Genomic DNA, 13,377 nt, shown 5'->3' on the forward strand with positions numbered 1-13,377 from the left:
TAACCCTTTTTGTGTTTTAATGTTCATTTTTTGCTGGCGATTACATTTTGGAGTCAATGCAAATCAAAGTATGAAATGTAGTGGGCGATATGCATTTCTTCAAGTAATGCTGACTTTTTGATTTGGTGTCTTTTAATTTTCCTCATTTTCCCTTTTTTTCTGTTTGACTCTTATTTTTCAAATCAAGTTTGTTTTTCATGTTTGCGTTGTTTTGTTTACATGGTCTATGTCTAAGTTTTTATTGTCTTGTGTCCTTGTCGTCATGTTTGTTTGTTTACACGTATCTATATAGATGTCCTCTCGTATAAAGTTACATATAAATGCCCTCTCATTGCTTTAATAAAAATATTGTATTTGCTCATTTAGTAGTATTTATACATTATTTTTGTTTAGCTCTTTTAATATGTGTTTTTTGAGTATTTATCAGAGGTGTTAGATGTACATGTTAAGTGAGTTCACTGCACAAAATTATTTTACATCTTTGTCAAAGGAGGTCATTGAAAACCAGGTGCACTAGCTTCTAAAGGCCAGTAATTACAGAGAGAAACCACATCAGACACATGAACAGTGCTGGGACAAGCACAGACATTCAAAGCAATGTAGTTTTTGTCGTCTATGCTGTAAGTCTTTAAGACTCAAAGAACAGGTTCCAACTTGTTTGGATATAAAAGTAGTCTCCGGAAGAACACATGAAGAGATGGTCGTCTCGTTCTCTGTCTTCCTGCCTTTTAAGTTTCTCATTTAAAGCAGCTTTTAGCCAGAGGCTTAAAGAGTGTAAATACCATTTGTCTGTTTTGTACTCCAGATCAAGACAGATTATTCAGTTTAACCCATTTGCCAAAAAAGGTACTTTGTCTTGTTAGAACATGAGGAAATATAAGCCTACTTGCTTTTTTCTAGTAACTGCTAAATTTAAACTTGACTAACTTGAAAGGAAACAATTATTTTAATTATCTTAACTGTATATTATATTTGTTTTTACACACCATAATTTATTCTTAATAAACAGTCAAGTGTTGATGTGCATCATATTTTGCTCTATTTTCCCTCTCTTAAGGAAAATGATTTGTGAGAAACATATTTGCTGCAATGTTTTGTGGTGCATGAACTCTGTTGTATTTCGTAGTTTTTGAAGTCGTATTCCATTTCCTGCCTTATGACTGTCAAAACCAGTGGAATCCAAACCTTTTGATAAGTGGGCCAAAATTGTCAAGTTGAAAGTACTCATGAGCCTCAAAAATTTGACAATTTTAATAAAAAAAACAACTCACATTGTATTTTTTATTTTATTTTTTTAATTCTACAATTTAAACAATATTAGCAGTGAAATTTGCATTGTACCTTACATTGCACTCTTTGAAATAATTTTTCTCTGGTTTTATTTTACACCAAATCATTAAGAAAATACATATACTGTATTGCCTGTAAAATTTGAAAAAGATGTCAATTTGCATCAGCCTTTCAAGCCTTTTAAAACCACACTTGAACTGCAGTTGTGGGCCACACAAAAATATCTGATGGCCCCAAATTGCTCCTGGGCTTTATTTTGGACAGTTGTATTCATTTTAAAAATACATGTATTTTTTGTATTCATACTCAGCACCAACAGTTCACCTAACTTACAGATTTTTTTTATAAATGCTGTTAATGTTTTCGTGCGCACACCTGCAAGCTAACTCATGATACTGTCAAACTTTACATTAATTTTAATTCAATAAAATTACTTTCTAATCTAAATCCTCCTCAAAATAGACGGGTCCTTTCACTAACAGCACCATGGCTCGTGGTTAGCACTGATGCCACACAGCAAGAAGGCCCTGGGTTCGATCTCTTTCTGTGCAGAGTTTGCATGGTCTTGTGCTTGCATGGGTTTCCCCCACTCACTAAAAAAAAAAAAAAAACACACCATAGATTGCCTTCAGGCCCAGGCCTCCCTTGCAAAAGAGATCTGTGATCTCATTGGGATTTGCTTGGTTAAATAAAGGTTAATAAATAATAAACTAGCTGAGATGAGACCGTTGACAAGGTTTTATTGAAAATACACTGGATCCAGTATGAGTTTCTGCTATAAATGTAGAAAAAAGTCCAACATAGCTATTTATAATTGATTAGAAAAACAAGACTTTCGAGTTTTGCGAAGCATTTATTTAAAAAAAGTGCCATATTTTTAAAAAATGCAGGGATCTTGAATCTTCACCAATCAGGTCCTGAGATGTAATTCATTGAGAATAACTCCCTTTATTCTGTTTCCTGTATTTCCCCTGAATTAATATTTGAGTTTCTTAGTTGAGCAACTTGTTTCTCACCACTTGTATGATTATCCTTTTCAGTCACTGCTTCACCACCTCCTCCCATCTTCTCTGTGTGGTGCCTGGCAAAGCTATACTCTATTAAACATAGAGAGTGGGGCTCCCCCGTGGGCTCATTAGTGAGTTGGCCCGCACAGCCTGGGGAGTGCTGGAACAGACCACTGTGCTGGTTCCCAAAGGGGTGCCAGAAGATCCATTTCATTGTCGTTTCACGTAGTCCCCTGGTGTTGAAAACATGCTGTGATTTTCTATATTGGATAAACAGCCTGGTTATTTAAGCTGTCAGTTATCATTATAGTTCTCTCATGGTTGAATGTCATCTGTATAGTGAAGTGACCATGGATCATGGCCTGGCCAGTGCTACATGCTAGATTCATAGAGGTACCAACCCCACGTTTTTAGTGTTTCAGAGTTGATCCTGAGATTGAGCAATTTATTTTGACTATGATTGATTCGTGACAATAATAAAAGAATAAACAACAAGGTCAAATCTGTTTATAGGAACTTGGAGGTTGATCAGTCATCTGTATAGGTTGGTAGGTAGGTGAGGAAAAATAAACTATTGTTTTTCTTTTGAATTCTAGTAGATAAAGTGCATAGCTATGCTTTTAAACAAGCTTTTCCTCTATGAACAGTAATTTAATTTATTCATCAAATTAAGAGCAAAGATGACAAGCATTATAAGATAAGATAAAACTTTATTGATCCCACAGTGGGGAAATTTGCACATTACAGCAGCTCAAAACAGTACAGGGTGAGATAGAATAAAGGAAGATGAGTAAAAGAAAAACAAAAAAACACTACTCGTGATAAATAACAATGTACTAAATGTACTAGTACAGTACATAAATGAATATATATGCAGGTGCATATTACTGATGCCAGTGTAGGTGAATTGTCCAAGTGACTGTTAACATCATGATGTGTTATACAGTCTAACTGCAGTTGGAATGAATGACCTACGGAAGCGCTCCGTCCTGCAGCGAGGATGTTTAAGTCTCTGACTGAAGGAGCTGCTCAGCCCCCCCCCCACCCCCGTAGTTTCATGCAGAGGGTGGTGGGGGTTGTCCATGATGGCTGTCAGCTTGGCCGTATCATCTGAGAACGTCTGTAGGTGGCAGTGGTCCGAGTTGTGCCTGAAGTCTGACAAGTACAGACTGAACAGAAAGGGTGAGAGGACCGTGCCCTGGAAAGTTATGGAAAGTATAGAGGAGTTATTTCAGCTATATTATAAAATAAAATGTTATTTTCTTAGATAAACTTAAAAAAACAATAATATTGAGCTGGTATTTTGTAAACTAAATGTTTTTTTCCTGACAACACATTTAGTGTGGTTAGTTTTTCTAACAGACAGCAGTTTTTTTTCTAGATGGCAAATTCAGGCTGCCAACATTTTTAAAATATTTTTATATATAACTGGTAGTGGTTGCCAGGTCAATAGAACTAAATGTAGAAACATTTCTCAAAGCAATTTAGCTTCTCTGTTGTCTGCTCAAGGTCCTTGCTGCTTTCCTGAAAAGCTGTGTTGGCTGTACCGTTTTCTGTTATAGTCCAACACAACAGTCACCTTTCTGAATGTTTCCATTACAACGTAAATCACTGTTATGCTTTTCTTTGTGAACATCCGAATATCTCCACAGAAGATAAAGTTTAATGTAATGCACTAGCTGACCTTTACGAGGGAGATGCATACACTGTATCTAGAACCACACTAAATGTGTGAGGAAAGAAAGAAAAAATGACAGACAGTGGCTGCTTGGGCTAGAGAAACAATAGAGCCAACTCACATAACAGTTTGTTGGCTTAATCATTGTAAGGATTGAACTTTTTACCAATCTCCATCCAATACCAATGCCATACCAATCTACCATCTCCATTACTGCTGTGGGCTGAGAGTTGATTGGTTTTCAAATGAAGTTTTTTTTTAAACAATGGGATTCACAATAACAGATAGTTGACTAGTTTTAAGTGTTCATATAAACTTATCATTGTGTCTTATGATGCCATTCTCCAAGAGCTTTGCTTACAAGTTCTTATCTTTATACTGCTTAAAACAAAAAGTAGGGAAATTTGTGCTTGGTAGATTATTTTTTGTAACAATTCTTTTTGGCAATAAATCTTATAAAGTTGGAAAGTCTGTTCATTTCTCTTTTAAATGGTGCCACATTTGTAAGGAACATGCATTTGTGGGCTGAGCAGTAGAGTTGAGTATGTGGGTTGTGCACATGAAAAAATTGCCAAATCTTCTCTGCCCAGTAGTTTATTTTGCTTCTGTTACTGACGCTTGTTTTAAACTTCTGATATCTCCAGGTGCTGCCAATCAGGCGCCCGCTATAAGATTTATTGCCAAGAACCATTGTTACAACAAAGAAATAATTAACCAATCAAATTTAGTTACTTTTTGTAGCATTACAACACAGCACTATCAGTCATTGTATTTAGCAAAACTAGTTTATTAACACTAAGCTAGTAAACTGCTCTCATTACAGCTGGCAGTCTGTCTCTCTGGCTGAAATGCTGAGATTATCACCTCCTCTGTGGTAGCTTGGTGATCTGTGATGTGATTTTGTAACCCTTAGCCCAGGTAGCGTCAGGGCATTTGTTGTAAAATAATTACCAAATCTATCATGTATTTTGTGTTGTTGTGATGACTCCTGCAGAAGGCAGCAGTCAAAATAAAACCAGTATGTAATCTATAACAACACCAGATTTTGGAGCTTGAATTTGTGACTTCAGCCCAAAAGCTGATCCAGAAATGAGAATTGAAGACTGAAACCAGTTTTGGATGAAATCAGTTCCTACTATAAACATCCAAAGTTAGTAGTTTTGACTCTAAGCTTGAAACATTGTAGGCAGGCAGCAGAGAAGTGCATTATGTGTTAACGTTTTACCTTAATGTTTTACAGTAGACAGGAATTCAAGCTGACTTCTGATGCAGGAGATATGTGAACAAACTACACTATAGAGACAGTTTTAGGTTAAATGAGAGTATTAAAAATATATGTTTCTAATATTTACATATCAGCTGCTGTGTGTTTGATGTTGCATCACTTTCATGTAATTTTCTCTTTGTGCTATTTGTTTCTTTTTACACAAAGAGCTTTATGCGTTTGGTGTGAAATATATTTGCCACAAGCATTGTGGTAAATCACTGTGGTGTAATTATGGCACAGCTAATAATATAAACATTTTCCATAAAATATAGGTGAACTTTTTTTGGGAATAGATATTATTGTGTCTCCTATCCAGGGAGAATGGTGTCTTAGTGATGTAACACAGTGAAACACAATAATAAACTGACAGAGGCAATCACTTCTGTTGTACTTCCTGTCTTTCTCCACAATGCATTTTCTGAAGAAAAAAAAACTAATTTCCTCAGCCACAAAATTTCATTAGCTTGTCCCTATTGTCTGGACAGAAACAGCTATTCCCCACTGAGTGTAAGGCATGTGGGTCCATACAGCATCCATAAAGCATACACACACAAACACTTGAACACTAATACATGCTGATGCAACCACTTCTGCAGTTTTTGTTGAGATGATGTCCCAAACTAATTGAATTTTATTTTTGTGATTACTCTGGTTCTTTGTGAATTTCTGCTATTTGCTCCATCTCTTTTTTTTTTTCCGGTAATCAAGTTTGGGTTGGCAAAAAATGTGCCATGATTATAGCAGTTTATTTAAAAAAAACTTGACCTAAGGATGTGCTAAACTAGGATTCGTGTACAAATTCACATCTGTATTTTAAAACTCATATCTCACTCACGCTTCATTTGATTAGAATAAATTCTGACTGAAATCATAAATTGTGTACTATGAAGCATAACTGTTTATTTGGTTTTCTTTAAAACTTCTTTAAAACTCTTTTATTAAAAACTATTTTATTTTGTCAGATGTCATTTTCAACTTCTAACGTCGTTCATCAACTTGCATAAGTGATGATCTATTTGTCTTGCAGGATGATGCTGTAGTTCATCATATGGCTGCAAAAGCCGTAGAGAACATCTCTACAACCACATCTGGCCTCTCCCATCACCTGGCCACCACAGAGTTCGGCTCTGCCCTGTGGTACCTGTTCACCCACTCCACTGTGGAGGCTGTCAGAGTCACTGCCATCTCTGTAAGTTCATGTGCTAACAACATTCACACAGTTAGACATGCCATCTACCATCTGTAACAGAAGAAAAACACAAAAGCTAAAGTAAGTTATACAAATGAAATAATGGCTTTAAATGCATGCATGTGGAACCTTGAATATAAACCAGGAACAAAAACAAGCTCTAAGATAGTCAGACCAGTTTGAAGTGGGGTTTTGGAAACAAGCTCTAAGATAGTCAGACCAGTTTAAAGTGGGGTTTTGGAAACAATTGTAGCAATTAGGAGCTGATTTATCAAGACTGCAAATCAGTACTAAATATTTGCGCAAATTAAAAAAAATAGTCCGTGTTAAACTGGATGTGTTGCATGTGTATTAAGATTGTTTGCACAAAGAATAACAGGTGCAGCTGTGGTGAGGACCACCCTGTTGAAATGAGGATATATAGTGTGTTGAAGGGAATTTGTGATCAATAAATGGAAGTGAATAATATAGCAGAAAACCAGTTGAATCTCTTGGTGCTCACATTTTCCTTAAGTCATTTAACACTTTTATGATTTTGTATGATTTCTCCCTTTATCAGCTGGCAACGTCTCAGGACGTTATGCCAATCTTCAGTCCACCGAGAGTTTTTATTTATTTATTTATTTTTGCTCTGAATAAATTTTGTAAACTACCTACGTGGCCGAGGGGCTGACCCATGGGCATGTGTCATAAACATCTCAAACTGAACATTTCATGGTTAAATGTATTTTAGACTACACATGCCCTTCAGATGGACAGCTCCTGTAGTTTGGCCTTCTGGATCTTTGGCCTTGCCCTAGCATCAAAATCCAAACAGCAAATATCTGTCTTTTGCACAGCACAAAATAACTTAAAACAACAAATGTTTTATTTGTTAGACTGACTGATTTCTTTTTTAAAATAATATTTCATTCAAAAATATTGTTTTATTTAGATAATTTGTAGCTCATGTACTCGTTTAAAATTATGTATTCCTCATATTTGATCATTTATTGAATTACTTTCATCCCAGAGCAGTTGTGTCAGAGTATGGTTCTAAATATAAACAAGCTTAGCATGTCCAAAACCTTGTTATTTCTATAAAATTGTGAAGAATGAAATTTGTGGATCTTTATGATAAATAACATTTAAAACTCATTCACCTAGAGAACATGGTCTTTTGTTTTGTTTTCTTAATTTTTGGACGTGGGGTGACATTAAACGGAGACTCATCTTTGCTTTAATATGGGGCAAACAAATGTTCTTCTGTTCGAGTCAGTGTAGTTTAATTAGAAGAACTGAAACAGTGAATCTCACACAGACTCACAGCCTGCACGCACCACGGCGTGCTCCTGTCACAGTGCTTTCTCACGAGGAGAGAGTTTAGTCACGTAGGCAAAGTTGGACATATCTGTTTGATAATGAACGCTTTGAACATAAAGATTTAATATAAATTAGGTTTTAGAGACCAAAGTCTCCGGTGCTGAAGGAGAGGTCCACTAACTCAGGACTGACCACTGGTCGGCCGCTGCTTTAACCTGCAATTTGTTTCTGCTGCAAATTGGCCTCACTGAAAGTCCCGCCCTGCTCTGCTCTGATTGGATAAAACGGCTCTGGGGTTTATTTGATTTTTTTGAAAGCTGTGTCCATTTCACCCTGCTACAGCGGGTCCCGCCACCCTCCTTGAATGACTGATCGCACCAGTGTGACTGGATTTTTTTATTTTAATTAAGAAATCAGTTTTCATTTGCGACCAAATTGGTTGCACTCTAGAGCCCTGCTGGGTTGATTTCACAATCTTCAGTAGAATGTTAGGTACACAAGTGAGCCTTATGACATTCCATCTGGTGCACTTTTTTAAAAAAATATTTTGATCGCACATGAGCACCTGTGCACCACTTACAGTGGTTTGCAAAAGTATTCATACCCCTTGAACTTTTCCATATTTTGTCACATTACAACCACAAACATAAATATATTTCACTGGAATTTAATGTGAAAGACCAACACAAAGTGGTATACAATTGTGAAGTGGAAGCAAAATTTTACATGAATCAAAACATTTTTTACAAATAAAAAACTGAAAAGTGCGATGTGCAAAATTATTCAGCCCCCCTGAGTCAATACTTTGTGGAGCCACCTTTTGCTGCAATTACAGCTGCAAGTCTTTTAGGGTATGTCTCCACCAGCTTTGCACATCTAGTGACTGCAATTCTTGCCCATTCCTCCTTGCAAAACAGCTCAAGCTCAGTCAGATTGGATGGAGAGCGTTTGTGAACAGCAGTTTTGAGATCTTGCCACAAATTCTCAATTGGGTTTAGGTCTGGACTTTGACTGGGCCATTCTAACACATGAATATTCTTTTTTTTAAACCACTCCATTGTAGCTTTGGCTTTATGTTTAGGGTCGTTGTCCTGCTGGAAGGTGAACCTCCGCCCCAGTCTCAAATCTTTTGCTGACTCCAACAGGTTTTCTTCCAAGATTGCCCTGTATTTGGCTCCATCCATCTTCCCATCAACTTTGACCAACTTCCCGGTCCCTGCTGAAGAGAAGCACCCCCAGAGCATGATGCTGCCACCACCATATTTGACAGTGGGGATGGTGTTTTCAGAGTGATGTGCAGTGTTCTTTCTCCGCCACACATAGCGTTTTGCATTGTGGCCAAAAAGTTCAATTTTGGTCTCGTCTGACCAAAGCACCTTCTTCCACATGTTTGCTGTGTCCTCAACATGGCTTCTGGCAAACTGCAAACGGGACTTCTTATGGTTTTCTTTTAACAATGGCTTTCTCCTTGCCACTCTTCCATAAAGACCACATTTGTGTAGTGCACGACTAATTGTTGTCCTGTGGACAGTTTCCCCCACCTGAGCTGTGGCTCTCTGCATTTCATCCAGAGTCACCATGGGCCTCTTGGCTGCCTCTCTGATCAGTGATCTCCTTGTTCGGCCTGTAAGTTTAGGTGGACGGCCTTGTCTTGGCAGGTTTACTGTGGTGCCATACTCTTTCCATTTCCGGATGATGGATTGAACAGTGCTCCGTGAGATGTTCAAAGCTTGGGAAATCTTTTTATAACCTAAGCCTGCTTTAAACTTCTCCAAAACCATATTCCTAACCTGTCTGGTGTGTTCTTTGGACTTTATGATGCTGTTTGCTCCCCAATATTCTCTTAACCAACATCTGAGGCCGTCACGGAGCAGCTGTATTTGTACTGAGATTAGATTACACACAGGTGGACCCTTTTGAGTCATTAGCAGTCATCAGGCAACTTCTGAATGCAATTGGTTGCACTCAGGGAAAAGGGGGCTGAATACTTTTGCACGTCGCACTTTTCAGTTTTTTATTTGTAAAAAATGTTTTGATTCATGTAAAATTTTGCTTCCACTTCACAATTGTATACCACTTTGTGTTGGTCTTTCACATTAAATTCCAGTGAAATATATTTATGTTTGTGGTTGTAATGTGACAAAATATGGAAAAGTTCAAGGGGTATGAATACTTTTGCAAACCACTGTACATGCACCTCTGTTTATACGGACAGAACACATCAATAGGACACACCAAATTTCATCCTCTGTTTTAAACCATATGGCTGCAATGACCAGAATTTATGTGTATACAATACTGGATCTAATATTTAGTCAATAAGTTATAAAATGTCCTTCAGTGCATCACTGATGGAGGCAAAGCAAACAACAAAATTCAGAGTTGCAAGGAGTTGGTGTTTTTAATAGAACAGAGGAAACCCACAGCTCCAGAGCCACATGACTATTTCTAGCCTGGGCAAATTTAAAAATATATATTTTTTGTTGAACTTTTATTTGTTTTATGAACTTTTTTGTTGCACACTTAACTTGAATGCCGATGTGATACTTTAACATCAACTTTAAAAAAAAACTTTTAATAATTTGTCAATCAAATCACGCAACACATCTGACCAATCTCCAGCCGCACCGCCTGCTGTGGATGTTCAGCATTCAGGTGAGACTGAAACCAGGTGAGCAGAGGTCCTGAGGAGGCTCTCCTTTTCACTGTCAAAGATTTCAAAGAAATACAAAATCACATTAATTGTAATAGCTTTCATGCAAATATTGCAATTGGGGAAAGATTCAGAAAGGGGAATAAAATAAATATTAGCCTCTGCAGCTCTGGACATCAACTAAAAAAAAATAGGATGGCAGATTAGAGGGATTCATACATTTTTAAAACTGCAATGATATGTTTTATTTCTTGTAAAATGTTATTTTATTAGTGTCACACCCTGCAGGAGCATTGTGGAGGGCTGCAGACATGTCAAGTTGTACCGATTGTAAATTACATGGATTTTCTCTAATTCTGCCTGTATTCAAAAGTATAGGGAAGTCTTACAGATTTTTTCAAAAAATTTCCTTCAAACTAATTTGAGTCTCAGAGAGCTATTCACAACACTACAATATTATTTCTTCACATGTTTTAAGCAAAACCTCACTTCAAGATGGCCAAAATATTTCTATCGTCATTTAGACTGACATGTTTTTCTTTAATGCTAAAACAAACCCTCCATCACTCAGCCTAAACCACAAATTATAAATAAATTCCAACTTCGCACTTCCTTTCTTGTTAGTTACATTATGGTAATCGATCCCTTTGATTTCCAGATTTTTTCTCACTGTCACATTCTGAATTATATTAATTACTTTAACATCTGGTGAGGCAATTAGGACAGCATTTGTAGGTTTTTTATTGCATGAAATGGACTCTGCTTTATTTTTAACCATTCAACAAAAGAAGCTTGAGGTGCTTTATACTGTGCTCTTTACAGCAGAATAAGATTACAATTCATGAATGACTTACTGTAACGTTACCTCGCTATGAGCAGGTTTATTTCTTTTTTTATTTCCCCAGTCTCTTTCAAGGCTAACCCGGTTGGACCCGGCAGTCTTCTTGTCAGTGATTGACACCTGTGGCCCCGCAGCCATCTTGGAGGGTGTAGGTGGAGCAGGGGCCAGGGTGCAGCAGCACCTGCTCATTGCTGTGGCCGCAGCCTTACTCGCTTCACACATCCTAACACATCACATCACACAGAACCGGGTATGTGCGTTTGAACCACATCTGCAATACAAGAACAGATGTACAGATGTCCAATTCTTTTAGACTACAAGTCAGCTAAGAAAAGAACCACACGCACACAGCTATACTACTTTAATGTTGTACTGCTGATATTGTTGCTACATGATGGGTAGTTGTTATGGTGGCATCTCTAATAAGTGTAGTTTGATTTTTAGAGGTTTTGTTAGTAATGCCATTGTTGAGAACATTTTATGTGATGACTGTGCAGAAAAAAAACCCTCGTCAGCAAAATACAGTCTGAAAAACAAATAATTGTTCTTTTTCTGTCTGTCTTTCTCAGCGTGCCTCGATCACACAGTTCATGAACTGAAGCTGAACTGTGAATGAACTAATTTGTCAGGAATTACTTATTCAGTTTTTCACAAGGCATCCCATCTAGTGTGCATGTGATGTGCTAATCTTGGTAAAGCAGAGGGGCTGAAATTGATTTGAGGGTTTTTAACTTGGGAGTCCAGAATTGGTAATTGACTCTGAACTGAATTTATTTGCATTGAGCATTTCCAATTTAACAGTAGAATAATAACTTCGTACTTCAACTCTGCTCTAATTATAAACTGATATGCATTCACCCCCTCCCCCCCACAACCCCCAAACCTCACCCTCCTTGCTCTCCCCTGGCACAAAGACAGACAGACCAAGAGTTTGTTTACAGAGAACTCTGTTAGTGTGTGGATGTGTGCTTGTGCTTATGAATATGTGAACAGTGCTGCGTGTGTGCGCACAGAAGCACAAACTCTAATTTGTTGAGTGTGTCAGTATTTGGGCTAATTGGCTGAATGAAAACGCTGCAGCCGTCCACTTCAGCAAAGCATTATGGGTAGTGGGGAGGGACTTATCAGCTAAGCACACACTGTAGGGCTTTGAAATTAATTAACTCGGTGTGTCGCACCATAAACACACAGGCATAAACATGCTTTCTCACACACGCACGCACGCACGCACACACATACACACACATTCAGTTGTGTTTGGTGATAATAATGGTGCTAATGAATCAGATTTTTTTTCCTACTTGCTGAGTTGCTGTCTGAACCAGCTGTGGACACACAAGTGGATGGTGCTTATTGTATGACAAAGTGTTGTGTTTTTTGTTAGTTTTCAGTGCTTTTTAAAAATAATTATATACAATTTTGAAGCAATATCTATAAAAGTGTGTATTTTTTTCATTCAATATCAGCTTTGCTGTAATTCTACTGTGTAAACATTGAAAATCGTTTTTGTTGTTTAACTCTAATGGAAGAGAATTGAATTGCAGAAGCATTGTGCTCTGACAGTGGAAGACACTGAACCTTCACTTGATTCATTTGTGTGTTTTGTCCTGCAGGATTCGGTGTTGAAGGTGCTGCGCTGTTTAGAGAGCCCATCTACTGCAACAAGAGCCAAAGCATTACTGCYGCTGCTGCTGCTGATACAGAACAACACACACACACTGCTTTACTGCTGTCAGCACAGGTAAACAATGTGCACCAACACAGTCATTCATTACTGATTCTACAGGATCATCACAAACAGGACGTTTGTCGCTGTATGTAATAAATTAAAGATTTCATAGTTGTAGCTGTTTTGATCAAATCTTATATATAAATAACATTATTTGTGATTTTATGAAATGTTGTGAGGTCTCACAGGATGTGTTAGCATTCAGAGTATGTGACGGGGATGACTGTCAGCTAATGGCACACCAAAATAAGCTCATTATCTGTACAATTAACTTACATAACTAATGTTCTGTCTTTGTTAATTAGCTGCCATGACCATTTTGAATAGTGTTTACTCCAAATGTTAATGAGTTTTTCACTAAAATCCATCCAGTTGTTCATAAGATATTTAACGGACAGTGTTGAATATAACATCATCCATG

The 13,377-nt window shown here is 37.4% G+C and overlaps 1 protein-coding gene across 1 annotated transcript in view; it reads left to right on the plus strand.

Annotated features, from left to right (window-relative positions):
* ulk4 (unc-51 like kinase 4) overlaps positions 1 to 13,377 on the plus strand; it is a 123,752-nt gene that overhangs the window by 43,827 nt on the left and 66,548 nt on the right. Inside the window, exons 19-21 of the mRNA XM_014003354.1 lie at positions 6,270 to 6,431; positions 11,292 to 11,477; positions 12,841 to 12,968. Of these exons, the coding sequence (XP_013858808.1) occupies positions 6,270 to 6,431; positions 11,292 to 11,477; positions 12,841 to 12,968 (476 nt within the window). The remainder of the gene's footprint in view (positions 1 to 6,269; positions 6,432 to 11,291; positions 11,478 to 12,840; positions 12,969 to 13,377) is intronic.

The sequence above is a fragment of the Austrofundulus limnaeus genome, unplaced genomic scaffold (assembly GCF_001266775.1).
Source record: "Austrofundulus limnaeus strain Quisiro unplaced genomic scaffold, Austrofundulus_limnaeus-1.0 Scaffold18, whole genome shotgun sequence".
Taxonomy (NCBI): domain Eukaryota; kingdom Metazoa; phylum Chordata; class Actinopteri; order Cyprinodontiformes; family Rivulidae; genus Austrofundulus; species Austrofundulus limnaeus.